At 40.8% G+C, this 22,558-nt stretch overlaps 1 protein-coding gene across 1 annotated transcript in view; it reads right to left on the reverse strand.

The window, feature by feature from the left end:
* LOC108502346 overlaps positions 1–16,794 on the reverse strand; it is a 19,902-nt gene extending 3,108 nt beyond the window's left edge. The window contains exons 1-4 of the mRNA XM_017825215.1: positions 16,717–16,794; positions 15,537–15,627; positions 14,773–14,832; positions 3,625–3,717 (exon numbers count right to left, since the gene is read on the reverse strand). Of these exons, the coding sequence (XP_017680704.1) occupies positions 3,625–3,717; positions 14,773–14,832; positions 15,537–15,627; positions 16,717–16,794 (322 nt within the window). The remainder of the gene's footprint in view (positions 1–3,624; positions 3,718–14,772; positions 14,833–15,536; positions 15,628–16,716) is intronic.
* Positions 16,795–22,558: the final 5,764 nt, after the last annotated feature.

Below are 22,558 nucleotides of genomic sequence, written 5' to 3' on the forward strand. Positions count from 1 at the left end.
ATACAAGAAAAAGACAATGTATCTTAGTGATTCCTGTTAGTCTTCTTTAAATTTTAAAAGCATTTGCTTAACTTATTCTTTGCATGCTATTCTAAAATATTCACAAGTATCAGTGATGTTGAGTGAGTTTGTACTGAACAGTTGGAAGATCTTTCGTGACTGATCTAATCTGACTCATCATGTCCTCCTCATAAGTGCAATCACTGCCATTCCCCAGAGATACCCTCTTTCACAGGGAAAAGTGTAAAAGCAGCACTTTGGAAACATTATGCAGGAAGGCTTTGCCATGCATTTAAGTACAGCACAATGTGGCTGAAAACATTGCCCCCTTGATGCAAATAAATTCCTATCATAGAACTGTAGAGTGGTTTGTGTTGGAAGGGACCTTAAAGATCATCTATTTCCAATCATGGTCAGGGACACCTTCCATTAGACCAGGTTCCTCACAGAGCCCCTTCCAACTTGGCCTTAAATGCTCTCAGGGATCTGGACAACCTCTTCCAGTGTCTCACCACCCTCACAGAAAATAATCTCTTCCTTATACCTAATCTAACTGTACCCTCTCCTAAGAGGAGAGGTGCTCTAGCCCTCTCATGATCATAGTCCTCCTCTGGACCCACTCAAGCAATTTCATGACCTTCTTGACATGACACTGAAGTGGTAGCTGGAGGTCAGACTTGATACTTTACTAGGAAACTGTATTAAGTAATTGAACAGAATCTTAAGTCTGCAGGAGCTGTAATACATTTCATGCCACACTGAGGTGTGCAGACACCTCAGTACTAGGTATTTTCATCTTCAGTGGATTCCCTCTCTGAAGGGGAAATTTAATAAAATGATGTCATATTGCAGCAAAAGTTACCAGTTTTTCCAGTATCTGAAGTTGATAATTTCTTAAATTGCCCTTCAGAAATTTTCCAAGCTGAAAAAATTTGTTTTAAATCCTTCAACATATTACTCAAGCAGTTTCATTTAAAAGACCGTGAACTTCCTAACGAAGGCAATTTCTTTGTTTTTCACTTTCACATTTATAATTTCACAGTAGTGTGGTCATAAATTAAACAACTACAAGTCTTTCCAATCTTTTCTGATTAAACTTTGTTATTTTTAGCTGCCTATAGAGGTTTGCAACCAGTGTAAATCCTCTTCTAGGTGCTGTGCAAGCTACAATGAATGCCAATCTCTGCGTAGAAAGGTGGTTTATAATTTAAGACATATTCTGGTGGTGAAGAGCACAAGCAAATTTCCCAATAGTTTGCATGACTCATTAGTTTATACTGTAACATCTTAATTTCACATCAATTAATCATGTGATTATAAGTTTAAGATATTCACAGCAGCACAAGGTTTTGAGAAAGATGAGTAATCAAACTGTTTTGAAAAGCAGCTGTTTTTTCACAGCTGACAGGAACTAGTACTGTCACTCTATGTGACAGGGATCACAAAAATTTCTGCTATCATAAAGCAAGAAAAAAACCTCTGTATTTTCAAATCCATCTCATGTCCATTGAACTGACTACTATATTGGTGAGCTTCTGCAGTCTATCTTCTCAGTTCGTTCACTAAAAATAATGAAAACAAAAAAAAAGAAATAGGCATGGCAGGGAGAAAACAGTGGAGGAAATTAGAAATAGTGGGTTTTCCCACGGCAGATTTTTTCAGTTCATTATCAAAGGCCTCCATTAAGCTGAAATAAATCACTACTTTGTACTTATATCTTCTCTCTGTCTACAAGTAAGTGAGAAGGAAGTACAGCGTGCAGCTGAAAAAACAGGGAAAACTTGTATAGGTAAAAACATACCTTAAACTTGTTCAGAAACGTAACTGAGACTTATTCCCTATGTGCTCATGCCTGGTATCGAAGCCACTGGGAGTTACTGTTGCATGAGGCCTTCAGAACTAGGCTATTAGAATCATAGAATCATGGAATGATTTGGGTTGGAAGGGACCTTAAAGACCATGTAGTTCCAACACTCTGCCATGAGCAGGGACACTTTCCACTAGAAAATTAGCAAATCCTTCTTACTGCAATGGACATGGACATTAGGAATAAAGTTCATATACTAGATTAACTGTACTTTCTGCAACTTCTTGCCTGTTTCACTAAAAGAGAAAAATTTTCAAGCCTGCCCAAAGATACCCATTTCGTTTGAAATACGTACTACTCAATTCACAGTATTTTAGAGGGAGTGTTCAAGGTACTGTCATTAGCTCGTGTTTAACAGTCATTCTTTACTTATCTTTCCACTCTAAGCATTCCCTGCTATGAGACTTGCAACTGCTCTAAGAATGAATATGGCCCCTTTTTAATGCCTCAATTGCCCAGCTAGAGCCAACAGGGAATATCTGGATCATCTGCTTTACTAGTTGCATGTACTCACTTTCACCCTATTTTCCTTCTACCTAAAATTCACCCTGTGTTTTCAATTGATCTTCCTACCTATTTCCTCCCTGAAGGCTCAGATTTGCATCCAGTGAAGTCAGTATGAATGTTATATGAGAAAATTTAAGCCTTTAGACTGTGATTTAACAAGGTACTTAAGCACATGCCTGGCTTAGCGCACAAGAACCTTCTTATTGAAAGCAGCAGAAAGATTGCTACTGGCCTAATTGGGAACAAGAGTGATCTATGAACCATTAAGCAGCTGTTGAATTCCGCTGTAGCGGTGACTATATTTCAGTGATGGGCTGGGTGTGAGCTCTGTGAACAGTTTATGATGTGCTTGAGATCCTTAAGAATGAAAGCAGCTCTATAACCAACTGCACCCAGCCATGGAATTTACCAGTCTAGACAATACATCTTCTAGTCCACACCCACCAAGAACCTTAAAAAGGAAAAAGGTATTTTACAGAACAAATTGAGAATGATGTCTCCCCAAACTTGAGAGTAATCAGTGAAAAATATTTGTCAGGATTCTCAAGAAGAAATGTAAATTATTTTATATATCTCTCTATCATATGCCAGAATGGAATTTTAAAGCACTTCCTTATACACACATATCCATGCATGCATGGATGTTTACATACAGGATATTACATGTACATCTCCTTAACCTAGCAGGGCAAGACTACAAATAATGTTTCCGAGATTGCTCTGATCTTTGTATTCTGATGTTCGAGAAGGGAAGAGATCACCAGCATTTAAAAACAAATACTTGGAAAAAGTGCAAGTGATTTTTCTTACAAAAGCCAGAATATTAGCAAAGACTGACGAATTCACCTACAAACATTATCCTATCTTATTCCTCCAATGTAATGTTTTATATTCCTGTAGGAGATGTCTGATATGTGAGTGTAATATAGTCATAGATATATTGTGCAGTCTGTAGGTAGACAGCTACGACTTATATGAGGACAAAACAGTGGAGGATTCACTGTATGATGATAAACAGGAAAAGATAATGCTCTTTTTTGTGGATTGGTGTGATCCTGCCAGTGCCCTTCATACTTAGGTCAATTTCTAGCCCATTTAAGACTGTGAGATCCACACTCCTCAATTTTCTTTATCTCCTACCCAAAGTAAAGCATCATAATCCATCACATGCCAGGGAAAACATCTAGTGCACCAGGTCATAGTTCCGTGAAGGGGTTGTATTGCTTTCTTGGGATTGTACTGCCTCTTACCTACAGGAAAACATGAAGCCATGGCAGTGCCAGTGCAGCATCCTGGTCCTCTTCCAGCCCAGCGTGTTCCAAGGGATAGACTGTGACTCCACGCTGCAAATGCGAGACATATATGTGAAGCCTGAGCGATGTGAGTCTTACACCAGCTGCTCAAGTGCTGTGGTCAGAGTATACAATAGCATGGCTCCTGGGATGCATTTAAGACAGCTTTGGTGTAAATGTGGAATGGATTAGTGGCCGTCTAATTCTCACTGTGTGCCTCCACCTGAGCTAGGCTTTGGATTAAGTGATTTGGAAATGCTGTCATACTGTTATTGCTGCTGCTTACTCTTAACCTCCTGAGAAGTTGTAGTCTAAACCAGTCTGTACCTCACTCATTGAAGACTGTTCTTGCAACATACACAAAAATGATGTTAAAGCACTGAGCAAGAGAGGCTGCTGTGCTTTCAGGGGATCACATAAGATACTGTGTCCATAAATAGGCTACTTTACTTCTTAGAAATTTAGCATTCTGTGGTTATTTATCTAAGATCTGTGCACTGTGTTTGGAAAGCAAACCTTCATTTAAAGTTGTAGTTGAGGTCTGTGTGTCATTTATTTTAAATCAACACAGGAAAACAGCTGAAAAGAATTTCTAATTTAAGCTTTTCACTCTAAACTTTTACATTAACACTTTCATAAGCCCTTCTTGGCTACCATTTTGGCACCATGACTGATGGCACCTGTGAATACCTCTTGCCACAATGAGATACCTCTATAAGATACCTCCCTGTTTGTGCCTATGGTTACAATAATGCCAATGGCAACTGTGTAAGCAGCCTGAAAAGTTCACTTCTCTTAAATGTTTCATATGAGTTTCATATGAGGTGAAAATTCCAACAGCACTAAAAGGCATGCAGACACAGCAATTTCAGAAGCATCAGATAAATACTCAGGCAGACTTATTAAAAAGAAGAGGTCTGTGTTATCTCGAAATGAAACAAAACTCTCCTTTAAAGGATTACACTTTGAAACCAATAGACACAAATTGCTCATTGGTCCAAGAACTTATATGTGGAAACTACTGAAGTACTGCTTCTAATTTGAAAGTCAAGAGCAGGAGAAGAATAGAAAGATCACTAGCCCCCAAAAAGTATATTGGTTTTGCAGAATGGTTAGACCAAAGAAAGCCACCTGCAAACACTGAGTGTTTCGTTATTGGGAACAGCAGCAGTCATCAGCTGGGGGAAGCTGTGGTCTCAACTCTAAAGCAGATTTAGTCTTTCTCTTAAAACTGCACAAAATGCAAAGTGCTTTAGAATTGAGGAATTTTTTAAGAACATTTGTCAAAAATTTGGACAGAAAGACATCAACTTACTGCTTGTTGACTTTAAAGGGTACACCTAATATTTGCTTCCTGGGTGAAGACAAGGCTGATATTAAAAGGTTAATTGACTTTACAACTTTATAATTTAAAAGGGATAGGATATCTGGCACTAAATAAAATATATTTGCATGTGGGGATGGGAAGGCAAAGGGGTTATAAACTCAGAACAATTCCAAGTGTCTGGACAAAGCACAAGCGAAGTCTAGAGTGTTGCAAACTTACCACAGATGATGAAGGCAGGTAGGCTCCTCAACTGCCTCAGGAAAACCAGGAGAAATAACAGTGTCCTCCTGCATCCTCCCAGTCACCCAAACTGCTTTGAGAAATGCGTTTGCTCATTTCCTCACTTTTCCCAATACACCACCTAGTTAATCCTCCCCTTAGCTCGTCAGCCAGCCTTGTATATTTCCAGAGGGCCATAGTTGAGAGCAGTTGGGTATGTTGGATTGTGAGTGCTGAAAATCTGCTGTTTCTCTGGCTTGCCCTCAAATTCTCAGGCTGCCTCTGATCACTATTGTTCAAGTTTTGAGGCAGAATATTTTACTTCTGCAGCATGTCATGTGCTCTTATTTTTAGCTTGTTTGGCTCATTCCTAAAGTGTTTGTTTCTAGTTTAAATCATTTCTTTATAACTGCATCTGTTGGGTTGGGGCTCAGTTCAGGAAAAACAATGACTGGATTTTATTGTTTATGAATTCTCTAAGTGTATGGCTTTGCACAGATAACTAGACAGAGAGTCACAATTTCAAAATCCTATTGCTAGATGACTTAGGCTCTGTTCCAAAAATAATTAGGCACTTAGAAAGCCGAATTTCTATGAAAATCAAGAGTATGTGGGAGACCTTTGACTCGAGATCTCAGGCTTGGAAAATGAATGTATGAGTAGCTGGAATTTTACTCCTGACTGTGATTCAGTAAAGGTCGTCCTGTAACCTACTCATTACAAGTAGTCCCATTAAACTGTTTACCTCACCATGAGTGAACTGGGTTATGACCTCAGTGGGGACAGAAGTAGTGAGTAATTGAAACAGATGGATGGGATGTTAAAAGAGGGAATATTATTGTTGTATATGACTGTTATCACAGGGTCACTTTTGTTCCTGTATCATCAGCCTGGTAAATATTATTACTGTTTCAAGTAACTAATAGAAGTTAAGTTGGCTTGGTATGCTTATATGGCCCCATTTTTCACCTACTTATCACTTTGTTAAAGTGGACTTGGACTGAAATTGTTTAATCTGTTCCTATTTCTTTGTGGATATTTTTGTTTGTTTTTCTTTCCGTTTGGACTCTTTGAAACTGTGACATGGAGAAGCTTTGTGGGGCATGAGGATGGGGGTAATACTTTTTTCTTCACCCTAGAAGTGTTTTGCTGGGAAGCCATTTTGATGAGAGGCTTTAGCCCTTACTGTGTTTGAAGCAAGGAACTGAAATTTGTCGAAGGATGGACTTGCTATGTAGAGTCTTTTGCTGTCTTTGTAAAAACGTGGCCAAATCATGTGTGTCTGAAAAGAATCACTTTCTACAAGCTTGAGACATTGTTAAAGACCAGGGCAATCAGTTCCCTGTCTTGACAGAACAGACCCCAATACAATTGTGAACAAGGACATCCATTACCAGAGCTGCAGACTGGAGCAAGACTTCTGTAGAACTGGTTTCTTGCTCTCTGGGACTGTGGTGGTGGTAGTCACAGCAAATTAGAAGAGGTCGATTGTCTCTTCTGTCAGAGTTCCCTCTGCTGATGCCACCACTGGGATTGAGTCCAGCTGAACCAAGGGTATGAGCGGAGAGAAGAATAAACTGTGCAATACCTCTGTCAGGAGGAATGGATGAATTTCACTAAGAAGTCTTAAATGTGAGAATATTGAAACTACATTGGACATTCATCCAGAAATCAATCCAGTTGCCAAAATCAGTGTCCACTTTGCATCAAACTCCCTAAATTAATTTTTGCCACCATATTTAATTTTCCATCCTAGTGTGTGACATAGTACTTTACAAACTAAAACATCTTCCAGGTGAAAAGTGTCTCCTTTTTACAGCACAGTTCAATGTTACTCTCTCGAGAGTGAAAGAAGAGAATGGACACCTACCTTTCAGAATCTCAGGGAAAACCTGATCTGCAGCATTTGCTTCTCTTAGCTGGAGCTTTGCCAGCTCATCAAAGCTAATATCCCTTCTTCTGCAAATAAATGCCAAGGGATCTTTAATTAGCTAAAATGATCAGCAGTCAGGACCTTGATTTTTCACTTAATCTGAAAATAGCACAGTGTCCCTTAGCACACTGCTAGAACATTGGCACTGTACCAACAGAGAGAATATAGTGCCAATTACTAAATCATACACTTCCTGCAGCTTCTTCTACATTTCAGGTTGAGTTCATCTCAACAGCTGGAGAAGGGCATTGTAGTTTCTATAGCTTGTGGTAAGGGAATTCATGCTTTTTTCAGAAATTATTTTGTAGGGCTATTTCAGAGCTTTTGGATTTGTTCACTCAAACGTTAATACAGCAAACTCTAGTGGTCAATATGGTGCAGTGGAAAGGAGGGAAAAAGGCAATCCCAACCTATCTTGTGCTATGATTTATTAACATCTACAGGTGAAACTCAGACTCTACCTTTTGTGCTGTCCTTGTACACCACTGTCTACTGTTCTCGGCATAGCTCTTTAAACTAACACCTGTACCAATGGCAAATAAAGGCCGAGCAAGATGTTTGCAGAAGACTCAGTGAGGTGTTCTAAAATCTCTGCAAGCAGTCATAGGACCACTGTACTAGAAACCTGTATGAGCGTGACTGCAGCAGTGCTCCATTCCCACAACTCCCAAGAATAGATGGAAAAGATCCAGCCTTGCAGATCACCTCATCCTTGCTTTAGGCGATAAGTCAAAATTAAAAGACTTTCACAACTTCAAAGTATGCTTTGATATATCTCTCCTCTTCAGGTACTCATCAGTGGGTCACAGTAACATGGCAAATGCTGGGATGAGTACTCCTTAAAACAGCTAATTGCCGTGTCCTGCAGGAAAGACATCCCAGTGTCAGAGAAGGCTGTAGAGTGGGTGCAGCAGGGAGCAGAATGCTGTGATGGAATTGGACACAATGGGAACATGCTGCCAAGGGCCAACTTCATGGCTTTGCACAAAGACTTGTGACCCATTTTAGCAGAGTTCTGTTTGGTTTTCATTTTTACTGGCAGTGGTAAAATGAAAAAAGAAAAGAAGGCTATAATGAAAGCCAAATATTCTGGTATAAATAAGTATAGTTCTGTCCAAGTCAACAGAGTGAGACTGACTTAATTCAGAGCTAGACATCTATATAGATGTAAAGTAGCTCTCTCCACACTTATAACATGTGTCTTGGAAGAAACAGCAGTAGGATATCATGTCACTGTTAACTAGAGACTGAATGTGATGGCTCCACAGCTATCTTTTAGTTCCTTATATTCCCAGCCTGGACAGTGCAAGACCAGCTGGGGAAGGGCGGAATGTGGCGAGGGTGGGGGCTGATACAGTTTCCTCCTATTTTGCTGGTTAGCAGCTTGTCTTTGTTCTCATTGGCACTACAGTGCAGGGACTGTTTTCCATGGTTTCTGACTTCCAGCACAGGTGTGACCAACCACACATTTCAATTTCTTAAAGCTTGTGCTCCACCCTTGAACAGTTTCGTCCCATGGAATCCCACCAGTACTAGTAAAGTTTTTTCTAAGGATATCCTGAAGCCTCAAAGCACCGCTGTGAGTAGAAGAGGAAAATATTTTTATGCCCAGTTTGCAGACAGAGAAATAGAATTTCTTAAATGACTTCCTCAACATCATTAGAAAACATGAAGAATGAGTTAGAATGAGAACATAAATGTTTTGACTTCCAGCCCTGTATTTATTTCCATGCTTCTCTTTCTTTCAAGAGACTCTACATTACAATTAACTTAAGAATGAATATGATTAAAGTAAGTGGTTCAGTTAATGTTTTCTGGAACGTTATATATAGAGACTGCTTTCAAGTAAGAGTCAACTTTTTCTTTCTCTTTTCTTCTTCTTCTTTTTTTTTTTTTCCCTGCAGTAAGCCTCCGTTTCCTGCTTTCTTTGAAAAACTGTACTACGAATTATCAACAAGTGGTCACATATTTTAGCATTCAGCTGGAGCTGTCAAACCTGCAAAGTGTGTTGCTCTTTAAAGTAACATCTTGCGTGTTTCATTTCACACATGGCCTCTGGAGCTTGTAGGTCATGCACAAATACAATGGTGGTCTTTCATGACCACAAGAGTTTCTAAATCACTGTGTTTTGCATTCTCTCCATCTGTATGACTTATTCTGGTCACATACATTTTCAAATATTCAGAATTTTGCAACTCTCCCCCACTCTCCTCTTAAATGTGAAATTAATTGGTTCACAGCTCTTTGCAGGATTGCATGTAATTCAGTTTTGGGGTTTACTAATAAATGATTAGTGGATTAATAGAAAGATGGTTTAGTGATGGACTTGGCAATGTTAAGTTAGTAGTTGGAATCAATGATTTTAGAAGTCTTTTCCAAGCTAAATTATTCTATGATTATATGTCTGTTCTAGGTCATGTCAAGTGTCCAGTGTGCAGTGGCCTCCTGCTAGCAATGTCCATCCAAAAAGCTATTGAAATTATTGAAGAAAGTGAGAAAAAGGCAGATACACTGAGTCTCTGCAACCTCCCAGCTTCTAGGTCAAATGAGAAATTATGCAATGCTCTGATGTGAGCTGCACAGCACCCAGAACAATAGGTATGGTAAAGGAAGGTTATAATTGGGGGTAATTTTGATTAGTATAAACAATGTGTTTTCAGTTCCTATTGTGTCAAAGCCGGACATGGGAATAATTGATTGGCTTAGAGGAAAGAGTGGAATTCACAAGGGTCCAGGCTGTTCTTTTCCGTGAGTTTTTGTCGGTACAGGGGATTAGTAATTGGAAGACTAGAACTGCGAGAACTAAGAACATCTGTGCAGATTAATAAGAACAACAGGGGTTTTTATCCAGTATTTATATATGCTTAAATCTTAAAATATTTTCTCCCCCAGAAGGAGAAAATGAAGACTTGTAATGTTTTAAGCTTCAAGTTATTAATTTGAACAATGCACTTAAATGATTATTAAGTCACTGCAAACTCCTTTTGGTTCAAGGATTTCTAGCACCCCTTATTCTGAGGGTTTGTAGGTATAAGCATTGACTATCTACATACTACCTGAGCCCTGAAAGATTCCACACAGGCCAATGTTGATCATGGTATCTTGTAGCAGTTTGACGGACTTTTAAAGAAATGACTGGTGACATTTTCCAATGAAAAATCATGTGGACCCCAGCAATTTGATACTCTGGTCTCTTGCTTTGAGGTCTAGTGTCAAATGAACTGAAAAACTTCTTAAAAATGTAAGTGAAACAAAGTCTTACTTGTAGCCTCAAAGCACCAAAGTTTGATCTATTCTTATGCCTTTATTTTCTGCAATATTTAGTACTATGTACACAGGAAAAGTTTTCACGGTGTTATTGCAAATTGAATCCCAGTAATCAGATCAAACTGTACATCTGCTTTGCAAGTGTGATAATGATAAGATCATGAAAATCCCATTTGGGGTTTTTCAAGCTGTACATGTGTTTTGGGGTTCTCACATAGTAGACTGTAGATCTGCAGTGGGGCTTTTATGCATTCACTCTAGCAAAGAAATTGTTCCCAGCACAAGAGTCCTACAAGGCCTCAAGTGAGACCAAGGAGTATTCTGTCTTTGGGGAAAAAGTTTATAAAAGGTGTGTATTAAAGAGGTTTGCGTCTGGTGAAACTTCAGTTTTAAAACATATAGTTTTAAACCAAATAACACAAATAATGTAAAATTTTTCTACATGTAATGTTACTGAAAATCTGACCATTGACTTCTTAAGAGTCTATCAGGAGATAAAACTATTGATCTAGTAGTCTGATTTCCTTGTAGTATTTGATTTCCTTTACATCTCTTGATAAAAGCAAGTCTTGCAGAAAGGAAGACTTTTATTTGAAAACTTTGAGTTGAGAAGAAATCATTGCCTCCTTGTTAAGGTATATATTTGTTCATCACCAGTACTGCTAAAAAATGACCACTATTTTTTTTTTTTTAATTTGTTCAGTATCAGTTTCTCTTACAGTGAATTTACAAAGACTTCATTGGACACAAGTTTTCTCTCTACAAGAAATTCCTGATTGGAATTACATTCTTTGTCTAAACAGCTTCTCTATGTTCTTTCTTAAACCAGTCTCTGTCATCACTCTCTTTCATCACAACATGAATTGCTTCTGTAGCATCATATCTGCATCTCCTCAGAGTCATCACGGTGGTGGTCAACGTTATACATGTATAGCCAAAGAGCTACTAATGGTTTAGTTTGTACTAAATGAGAAAAAGAGAATTTAGGAAGCTTAAACATACAATTCACCTTCAAACCAGTGGGAAAATAGTTTCTTTGAGAGAAAATCTTTTAAGTTTAGCTATATTTTGTATGGTAGGCTCCTAGATAAATCAGGCATTTTGATCCTTTTTTAAATGTTCCACATTTTTCCTCTCAGGTATTGGCCGAAAAAAGACCTGTGAAACAATTCTGAGTTTACAAACTGATCAAAGATGTTGATTGTTTTTTTTAAAAAAACCCGTTTGTCTGTAAGATGCCAAACTGGCTATAATTTCAGTGTAGTCTGAATAGATATGCTTGTTTAGAGAATAGAAGTTGAGTTTTGTGTTTGACTTTCAATGAATTCCAGGTGAATATTTTACAGATTTGATGAATATTGAACATATTTGTTAGCTGTAGTGCCTGAAAGATACTCATTTATAAATCCACACTATGTTGGCTCTTTACAGCATATCACTTTTGTGAATGCCAGAATAGACTCAGTGTGATCTTTAACATCTCTGGTTCATGATGTGGAATAATGGCGTGATGCTGAGTAACCTGATTGACAACCTGAAACAGTCAATCAAGTACATATATCTGTATTTTTGTCTTTAGCATCATCTTACTGTCAATCTTAGTGCCTACCTCAATTCTTAGTGAGGGAGTACTGCATTGCAGCTTAAATAAAGCTCAGTTAAAATAAACAGGGTAAAATTTTGCCATTAAAACTGGAGGACTGGATTGTTGAAACACTGGAAAAATGTGTATAGCTTTTATGGAACTGTTTTGGTTCAAAATTCCAAAATAAAACCTGTGAACTGAAAATAAACCATTCAATTTTCAGAATGGCAGTGCTTTGTCTACTTAATTTAAACAAAATTTTGATAATAATAAAATTATTAATAGCAAGAAGTTTCAGACTGTGGTGAAACAATTTTTTCCGCGTTGAGTTCATTTGGCATGAACCGAATTTGTTTTACAAAGTTATTTTTTATGATTTTTTTTTTATGGTGATTCAAAACAAAATTGTCAGAAATTTTCAAAACAAAAATTAAATAAAAACCTAAATATTTCCTCAATCGTAACGCTGAGAAAATTTATCACGAACCAAACAATATAGACATTCATGTCAGGTTGCTGCAAGAGAAATAGATTTCATGTACGGCACATAGTAGTGTGTGGCTATTTGTGAGCAAGGAAATGATTAACTCACCAAGTGCAACTGCTTAATGAGGTTTTTTAAAAAGCCCATTGTCATAATATTTATTATATGAACTGGTTTTGTTAAGGATTATTTAAGAATAGTTTTTAGTAAGTTAAAAGTTATTCACTGATGTATTTTTAATTTTGAAGAATAATAATGTTCCTCATACTTCCAAGAGAAAGGGATTAGATCTGTGAAACAGATTAGCATGGAGTGTTTTAATTCTGAATACAGGCCTTCTCTTTTATTACTCATGTCCTTTGTATACAGAATTCTGTGTTGAAATACTTATAACAACACTGCCATTTCTCATTTTGAAGTCAAGAACCACAGCACCTAAAACATAGACGACTAATTCCAACACAATCAACCAGAGTACCTCAGACAGATGCTTAGGTTCTTTAGACAATCAATGGAGAGAAACAATTGCCTCTGGAAGACAGAAATGAATATCTAGAAGTGTAGATGGAAAGCTGCTCAGAGTTATGACCAGCAAATAGCAAGGACAATGTCCGCATTGCACATTCCCATGACTCGGGACTTACTACTCAGTACCTGAAGTCACTGAAGCCCTCTTTTGAGGTTAAGTAATTTTAATACTAACATCTTCGGTGTGTAAAAGGGGATATGACACCTGTGTCCCCTTTTTTCGTGGTAGCTTGACAACTGCAACCACTTTCAGCTTTCACTTTCAACTACAATTTAAGGAGTGTTAAGGACATTATTTTTAGAAAATGACCAAGAAGTAGATAGGCAAACACAAAAATAATTCATGAGGAAAATTATGCTAACATATTTTTGTATATTTTCAAGCTTACCTAGTAAAAAAAAAAAAAAAGACCAAAAAAAGAAACCAAACCTCAAAACTTTATTATTAGGCACATTGTTAAAACAATAAAGGAATGGATGAGGGGTAATATTTCTTTTTTTCCTAAGTTTATTCAGTTTCAGAAATTCTCCAGCCTCTGAGATTTTATGGGTTTTTTTTTAAATCTCACAGTAGTTTACTGAACTACTACACTTTTTGTAAGTGATTTTCAAGTCTGATTTAAAGAATAATTGCAATTCAGGTAAATGCCTAAGCCTAGTACTTCCCCTTGACATACACTCAAGTCCTGCATGTTCCAGATATTACAACCAAGGTGGTGAAAAGGCTTCCCTCTCTGAGGGGAACAACTGAATATTGGTGTGTTGTGGTTTGTTAGCCAGCGCCTTTGATTGTGTGTAGTGGCCTGTGTGCCAGCACCTTTGAGGAGTTTGTTTTGGGATTTGAGAACTTAGAGAGATGTACTGTATGAAATTAAGGGCTTGTTAGCCAACATCTTTTCAGTCTAAATAGTGGGCTGGTTGCCAGACTTATGGCGACTGTACAGTAAAATATAAGTTCCCAGACACGTGTCCAGTGTCTTTGTTCAGCCTGACAAGGATTTATAAGGAACATCATGCCCCTGACCTGTGGGTAGGGACAGCTGCCCCTGTCAGCAGCAACATGGCAGTAGAGGCCCATCCTCTGCCATGGTGGCAGCAACTGAGGCTCTTTGTTTGTCCTCCAGTCCCTCTAGGACCCCTGAGGTTTCCCTCTGGTCCCCTTAACACCACAGTACTCTGCTTGAAAACCCTTCCAAACCCATTATGGTGAGGGGAGGTGGTGATGCAGTAACAGCAGATGCCTCGTTGGATGGCTGTACACCCATGGGAATGCAGAGGGGGGCCCACAGTTTCTGTGCCTTGTCCTTGCTGCATGGTGGGGGGACTGCCCTGAGGAGACACAAATGAGGTTTCTCCTGGGTAAAGCCTCAGTAAGGGGTCAACTTCTCAAACAGCCTGGGGCTGTGGGTGTGCTGAGGGGAAAGTTGTCCTGCAGGCAGCAGTAATGCCAAGCAGGACACAGTCTGTGCATCTGAAGGACATCATGGATTTGGACCTATTGTTCCAGCGTTAATAAATCACAGCCATCCTCCAACTGGCTCAGTAGCACCAAAAGAGCAGTGCCTGTAGATTGAATCTTGGGTTTTGCTGTAGATTTAAAGCTGTCAGGATCAAGATGGCCTGAGTTGCCAGGTAAGAGATGAAATCATTGCCCACAGTCTGCAAGGGCTTAAGGGCTGTGACCAAAAGAAATAGAGCTGAGATGAACCCCCGTGTCTGCAGAGACCCTCAGACATCCCCTGCAGCCCATGTTCCCCACTCACCACTGCAGATCTCATCCAGTTTCTCTGTGCTTTGGTCCTCTAGGTGCCGCGTGGCCACCCCTAGGGACAAAGCTCCATCAGCCCCTGCTCCCCAGCAGGCTCCCAGCAGCGTGGCCCCTGGCCCTGCCCTCCTCCCCCTCAGCAGGGATGACCCCAGGAACTACCAGTAGCTCAGGGGGGTAGAACTGACCAAGGTGACCACCAAGCCCAGCTGCATGGGCAGGGGTGGCGGAGGGAGGTTGAGGCCCAGCATGTGGCAGCTGGGGCTTGAGCAGCCCCAGGGTTGTGCCACGATGTTGGTGCAGGAGCAGGAATGGGGGCCAGGTTGCCCAAAGAGGGACTCCAGGGGCTGGGGCTCACTGATGAACCTGATGGTCACCTCTCGCACAGTGGCCTCAGGGTCCTTGGGGTACAACAGGCACTGACGCAGGTACTCCTCAGCCCTGCTCCTGTCCTTCCCCAGCTGGAGAGAGTACAAGTCACAGAACCACCCCCCCGTTGGCTGCAGCAGTCCCTCCTGCCAGCACTCAGTGTTGCCCAGAGCCCTCTCTCCCACTGGGTGCAGGGAAGGGAGAGGGACCTGGAGATGAGCCCTTGGGGCTCCGTTCTTGGAGGACAGAAACTGGGGTGCAGCTCCAGGCTGTGGGCTCTGGGCTGCAGCAAGGCAAGCAAGGCCCAGCTGCAAAGCCCACACCCCACGCTTTGGGTGCAGGGCAACCCTCACCCAGCTTGCACCCTGGGGCTTGTTCTTACCAAGCACTCACCAATCCTCCAAGTTTGCTGTGTCTGCATCAGGTCTTTGAGCTGCCTCCACTTGAGGAGCTCTGTAGCAGCAAGGAGCACTTCTTCAGTGGCCTGCATAGCAGCAGAAGCTGTGAGATAGCACCATGGCTGGCAAAGGACACCTCTTGGCTTTGTTCCTGGGGTGATCCTGCCCTTAGGAAGCAGGGATATGCCCTTGCCAAAGTGTCTGGGGGCCTCTTTGGGACAGCCCCAAGGAACAGGGACTGAGGCTCGAAGCCCTGGCCTCTGACACATGTCAGGGACAGCAGAGAAGCCTGTGGAGATGTGCCTGTTCAGGCTTTGGTGGCCACAGGCTGCTGCTGAGCCCTACTGGAGCCCTAGGTCAGGTGTTGGAAATGGCCGTGCCAGCTTCTCCATCCCTGCTCATGCTGGTTCTGCAGGGACCTTTCCCATGGGTTGTGCTGAGGGAGGTCTGCCCACTGCCAGCAGACCTTGCCCTGTCGCCTGGGCCCCACAGGGAGGGTCAGCCCTCCCTGTGTCAGTGCTCAGCCTTGAAACCTGTACCTTGGCCACACTGGGGACTGGTCACCCATATGAAAGAGCAGCGGGACCAGTGCACTCCATATGCAGGTCTTCCACCTCTTCTTGTTCCTCACCACTGCTAACCCCAGGTGTTCTCGGAAGAGGCAGATTGAGAACTCTCACATCTCGCTGCTCTCCTGGTAGGAAGGAGGAAAGGAATAGCTGTCCATCCATTCTCTCAGTACACAAATCCTCTCCAAGGCCGCAACCTTCACATCGATTCTCTGATATCTGGTAAAGTCCACCAGCACCTGAGAAAAGAGAATCTGCTGATGAGCCCCGGGAGCAGACACCTGCTCCAGCAGCAGCGCAGCTCCGCTCCTGTGTGGAACTTGAACTGTCCCTCAAGGCCTCCTCTGACCTCAGGCAAAGCCTGTAGTGGGGCTCCTGCCCCTGGGGTCCCTTGCTGGCCTGGGCCAAAGGCCCTGGGCCAAGCTTTTGGCCAGGCAGGAAAGTAGGTGCTTCAGAAGAGCCTGGTGACACAGGAGGTGGTCACTGTCACCTCAGCGCTCTGCCTCTGTGGTACTTGTCTGGGGACTGCCCACCCAGGAGTGGGCAAACCCTCCCCCACAGGGTGAGGAAGAGCCCTGGGACACCCACTGTTTGGACAGGCCAAACCTGCAACTTGTTCTGCAGCTCCTTGCCCATTCTGGAGGGAGGAGTGTTCTGCACTATTACTGTCAGCATGGAGTCCATGGCTGCCAGGGTCTGCAAGGAGGACAAAGAGAGGTGGCAGTGGAAGCTTCATAATGTTGCAGTGACAACTAAGAAGAAATAGTGGAAGGCAGTGGAAGATGTGGGACTGACCAGTCCATGATACATCTCCATGGGGGGAGCAAGGCAATTGATATCTATAATGAAGTTGGAGAAGGGTCTGGCAGTGAGAGTGCCATCTTTGAGAACATGGGAAAGATTTTTGATAGGGCCTGGCACAAACTTGCAAGGGAAAGACAGTTTAATATGTGTGTAGATGGCCAGACTGCAGTTCATGGTTTGAGAACAGTGTTTGCTTTATTTCAGATGCAAAGGATGTGCTCCATATAACTAGAAGTGACTGGCTCAAAATTCTTTAAACCTTCTGTTTAACAAAAAGGACTGATGAGTGTGCTCTGCCCTTTGCTGTGGTTCCTGTAAAACACAGAACAAGTCTCTGTTCCCTGGTTAAAATAACCCTGGAGACTGAAATTGGTGGTCATAGCATTTGACATCCCTATGGGGTCCTGACTTGCCACAAAATGCCACCACTGAAACAATACAAGGCCATCCAACCTTGGAAAAGCAACACAGAATTTCATACGCAAAAAATTCTAGAAACTCACTGCCAGTTGAGATCACTTCAGATCTTACCACCTTCTAAGCTAAACGCACTATAGACTTCCTTGATGTTTAATATTTCCACAATTAGTTCTTAAGATGTGTCTTGGTTTGAGCACCACCTCACTAGAAATCCTCTCCATCCCATGCAGATAAATTCACAAACCTACCAAGCTCCTTCTCCCACAAACTGGGAATTAATTATTATACTCCATCCTATGCTTGGGAAAGGCATTCTTTGCTACTGAAGGCGTCTACGTGGATAAGCAGACAGACTGAGGATAGATTGAAGCTGTTCAGAAAGTTTAAAACCTGCCTTTCTGTTGGTTTATCCTGTATGTTGATGCATCACTGCTTGAACTTCATGTAGATCATAACAGGACATCAGAGGAAACCTATGAAGTCCCTGGGGTGGTAAGCTGACAGACTGTAAATAAGATACCCTTGGAGATTCTTTTCCTTGATGTTTTAATAAAATAATTTGCGTAGTTTTCACTATTGCTTTTTCCTTCACCTCTTCCTTTCAGGAAGATGAGCAGGCAACTTTCCTGCTTTATAGATTTGTAAATAGGGAAATTAGACATACATATTTTTTACCACTTGGTACATGAAAGGGAAGTGTATATCAAGTACTACTTAAATGAGCTAAGTTTAGCCCAGCTATTCTCTAATTATTTGCTTTTCTTGTTGCATGTTTCTTCCCTTTCCCACAAGGATGCTTGTTTGGGATATATGGAAACTCCCAAAAGGTTGGAACAGTGTGTTTTAGACAGCCAGGTTGTGCCAATCCACCTGGTAAGGAAGACAGACATTTATGGTATAAAGTAGAGCAAGCCTCTAACAACTTCTAATTTATTTGATTAATTTGATAAATAATAAATTGCTGCTAGAAACAGGAGACTTTTGGTACTCAGGCACGTGGGTGTACAACCAGCACACGAGGCTCTCCTTCAGCACCAGGCCGTTGTATATTTGGGAGAATCAGAGGAAGCAGAACTACTTTTCACATCTCTTGTTGAGATTGATTACTCAGATATGCATGGAAAATATTTGAAGCAACAGGCAATTTGTCAAGAGTAGGGGGTGGAATAGTAGTTAGGTTCAGCTGAGAAAAGGAAAGCATGGCTTTCTGGTACCTGAAAGTTTATACATCCAACACCCATTTGATAAAACAGAAACTGTGGAAGGTAGAGTATGTACTTGTATCTGAGACTGTAGACTAAAAATCTTGGTCCTGTGGAGCAAGGCTAACTGCTTGCAGTGGTAAGAGAGTTACAGGATGGAAGAATTCAAAGGCAAAATGAGGTTGGAGAATGGAAGTGAGAGAATAGACTAGACTAGACTAGACTAGAATAATTTCAGTTGGAAGGGAGTTACAATGACCACCTAGTCCAACTACCTGACCACTTCAGGGATGACCAGAAGTTAAAGCATGTTATTAAGGACATTGTCAAAATGCCTCTTAAACCCTGAGAGGCTTGGGGTGTCAACCACCTCTCTAGAAGCCCTGTTGCACTGTTTAACTACCCTCTTGGTAAAGATCACTAAGGCCCAGTGAGAAACACTCAGTACCTCTCTCTTCCCTTCCCCTACTCAGGGAGCTGTGGAGAACAATGAGATCGTCCTTCAGCCTCCTCTTGTCCAAACTAGACAAGGCCAGAGCCCTCAGCCGCTCCTCACAGGATGTGCCTTCCAGCCCTGTGACCAGCTTTGTTGTGCTCCTTGGGAGGCATTCAAGGGCCTTCACATCCTTCTTAACAGGTGGGTCCCAGCACTGCACAGAGGGCTCCAGGTGAGGCCACACCAACACTGAACACAGTGGAATAATCCTCTCTTTTGTCCAGCTGGTTGTGCTGTGTTTGATGTACCCTAGGATGGGGTTTGCTCTCTGGGCTACCAGGGCACACTGCTGGCTCCTGTTGAGCTGCTGCCCAGATCCCTTTCTGCAGGGCTGATCTCCAGTCACTGGTCTCCCAGTTTATATTTGTGCCCGGTGTTACTGCATCCCAGATGCAGAATATGACATTTGATCTTGTTAAATTTGATCCCATTAATCATTGGTCAAAGCTCCAACCTATCTATAACCCTCTGCAAGGGGAAATACTTCCCAGTTTAGTATCATCACCCAGTTTGCTAATGATACATTCAATTATCCCTTTGGGTTTTCTACTCCCTCTTCTTACACTGAGGAATGTACCCCTTTATTTTGCCTTAGCCTGTTGTGGACAGTGGAGTTATACTGATTTATATGCAAGAGAGGAATTGTTAAAATTAACCATGTAATGGTTCATGTAATATCTGGGACAATTTATGAATCGTTTACTAAATGAAAGTAGAGTAGAGCTAGCTTGATCTGGAACATATCTGTACTCTGCTGTTTCAGGTAAATAAATCTGGGGATCTAGTTTGCTGGACCTGTGACACCTTAGAGAAACACCAGTATCTTGATTTGAACTTAGCAATGCCTTCTCTTTGGAAGAATTCTAAAGTTCCTTTTCCTTGACTATAAATGACTTCTCTTTCTTCTGCCTGTGAATTTAACGAGGATCTAAGATAGGAATTTTCTCCCTCCATTACAGTTTTTCCATAGCTGCTTTGCACATAACAGTGTTTTGATCCGAGAAAAAAGATTTAAAAAGATACATGAGAGGAACATGACAGTGTGACTATTAACTTCTCTTGTGCTAGGAAATAGTTTCTTGTTCTCAAGATCTTCAAAACAAACAGAAAGTCAATTCATTGAGAAAGGAGTCATAATAAACCCTAGTTCTATCCCCTGCTTTTCCAGATATGAATGATACCATTTCCTACAGAATAACAATCTGGATCTTAATACGGGGAAAAAAAGCCCCCTAGCACAGGAAATGCATGTTTTTCTTGCTCAATTCAGACACTTTACCAGACAAAGATGCTCAAAGTCTGAACTGATGAGTTTCTTTGGCAGTGATTATCCCACAACAGCATTTCATTAAGTGGTGTGGGGGATTTCCTCTTTGCTTCCGCTCCAAGATTACTCACAGATCCCGCAGATGGAGATCTCCCAAATGACAGCCTTTTTTTCCCCTCCCAAACCTCCAAGAATTTAAAGATTCCTTTTAGAAAAATAAGTTTCTCTTTTATTGTGACTCAAATTTAATCAGTCCAATGCAGCCTATGCAAAAACACATGCAGCTTTAAATTAGCATTTGTGAACAAGCTGGGTTTCTTTGGCTGTTTGCTGAGACTTGGCAGTTCAGTTCCTGGAGCAAAAAAAGAAAGAAAGATTCATGTCTATTTATGGCTCGATTTTCAGACATGCTGAGTACCTCCTGTGGACTTTGAGAGCTGTTCCTCTGAAAATCAGGTCACTGATGTGATGCTGGAAGGAGAAAGCACAAGGAAAAAGAAGGGCTCTGATTTTTAAACACAAGTGTTTATATGATCTGGGGAAGAAATTAAAATGAATAAATAAAGCAGTTTTTAAAGGTCTTGTTTGGAACTAGTGGACTGAGTCACATATTTCAGACTGAGTTCAAACTGAAAAATGCCTGTGTGCACAAAAGCACTGACAGTCACCTATTTTCTAGCATAAGCAGAGTATGTTTTTGTTTCTCTTCCCAGCTAACTTGCTAGTAAATCACTAAAAGCTTTACCTGTTCATGCAAGTCCAACACTGGCTGGAGAGGTTGCTCTCTTCTTACTTGCCTCAGCTGCCTGTCACTGCCTCCAGCTAGAGGTTCCTGTCCTCTCTGCATGTTACTGAGGAGCTGATCAATGGAAGCAGTCACTAAGTTATTCAGCCTAAGTAGACCAGCTAATACATTTTAAAAAGTAGGTCTTTGACTAAAATGCAGTAGCAAGTGCACATGTGACCTGCTGAGCTGTGGGATCTGACCAGGGTGATATTCTTCACCAGAGGTAATATCTTGTCTTACTCAGTTTCAAAAGCCTCTTTTTGATCCAGATTTTTTTCTCTGTGGCCCCCAACATTAAAACACAGTGGCACAGAAAGTAGTTGTCATAAATCCAAACTACTAAAGATTTTTTAAAAATAATGTTTTCCAAAACTTATGATAGTCAGTTCATAAAGCAAACCTAAGACTTAAATCCCATTTATACTTCGTATAATCACATTACAACAATGCACTTGTCCACTCCTTATTAAGGATTAAAAAAATCGCATATACATTGCAGACTTTTATTCCCTCACCATCTGCTAAGGCAATGCTAAAGGTGAGATTTCCTAAGGTACTTAAGCTCACAAAGTGACAATTTCTTCACTTTCAAGAATATTATAGTTTTAGGTAATGTTTTGTTTTAACAGATTTCCACTAAAAAAAGCCAAACCGCCACCAAAAAACAAAACAAAATAACCCCCACATCTGTATTTTCTGGTTATATAGCTTTTTTTGCCTTTTTTTTATTGGATTTTTTTTATTGGATAACTGGATTTTATTAATAAAATATGATGGTTTAATATATTTTCAATGCAATTTATTATAGACATAGTCCTGTAAAAGAACCCTAGTGATTTCTGTTTTTCACTAACTCTGAGATACTCCTCAGTGTCAATGGGAATCGAGTATTCAGACCCCTCCAGTAACTCTAAATTCCACAGTAAATATTTAAATTCTGAGACTACTTTTGTAGATCAAGTTCCCTAAATGGAACTGGAACAATTGCTGTCAAGGACAAATGTTGAAAAAAAAAAAGAGTGTACTAAATTTGTTAGTTTGAGTCCCCCTGCAGTACAGAATGAGGCTAGTAATTTCATTGCCAACAGAATAGAATGGCACATGGATTGTTATTTATTGATTCAAAAAACCAAAAAACAATCCCCTCAAAAATCTAAAAGAGACTTTTTGCCAGTTGCCTGCAAATATGTGGTCTTTAGGATTTGGCATAAAACCTTAAGTCAGTAAAACTGTTTCTGAGTCTCTGACCTTCATCCTAGTCCGCCAGGTGTGTTTGAAACAGAAATTCCATGAAACAAGGGATTAATGGAACAGTAACTCTTACATTTCTATCACCTACAATACAAGATCTCCCATAGCCTTTTTAATCCAGGATAACAAAAACAGTACAGAGATGTCTTGTGCAAGTTGCTTGCAAAACTGTTTAAGCAACATTATGAGAACTAGAAAACCTGCTCATGACAAAAGAGGAG

This window comes from Lepidothrix coronata, unplaced genomic scaffold, assembly GCF_001604755.1.
Source record: "Lepidothrix coronata isolate B3197 unplaced genomic scaffold, Lepidothrix_coronata-1.0 Scaffold117, whole genome shotgun sequence".
Classification (NCBI taxonomy): Eukaryota; Metazoa; Chordata; class Aves; order Passeriformes; family Pipridae; genus Lepidothrix; species Lepidothrix coronata.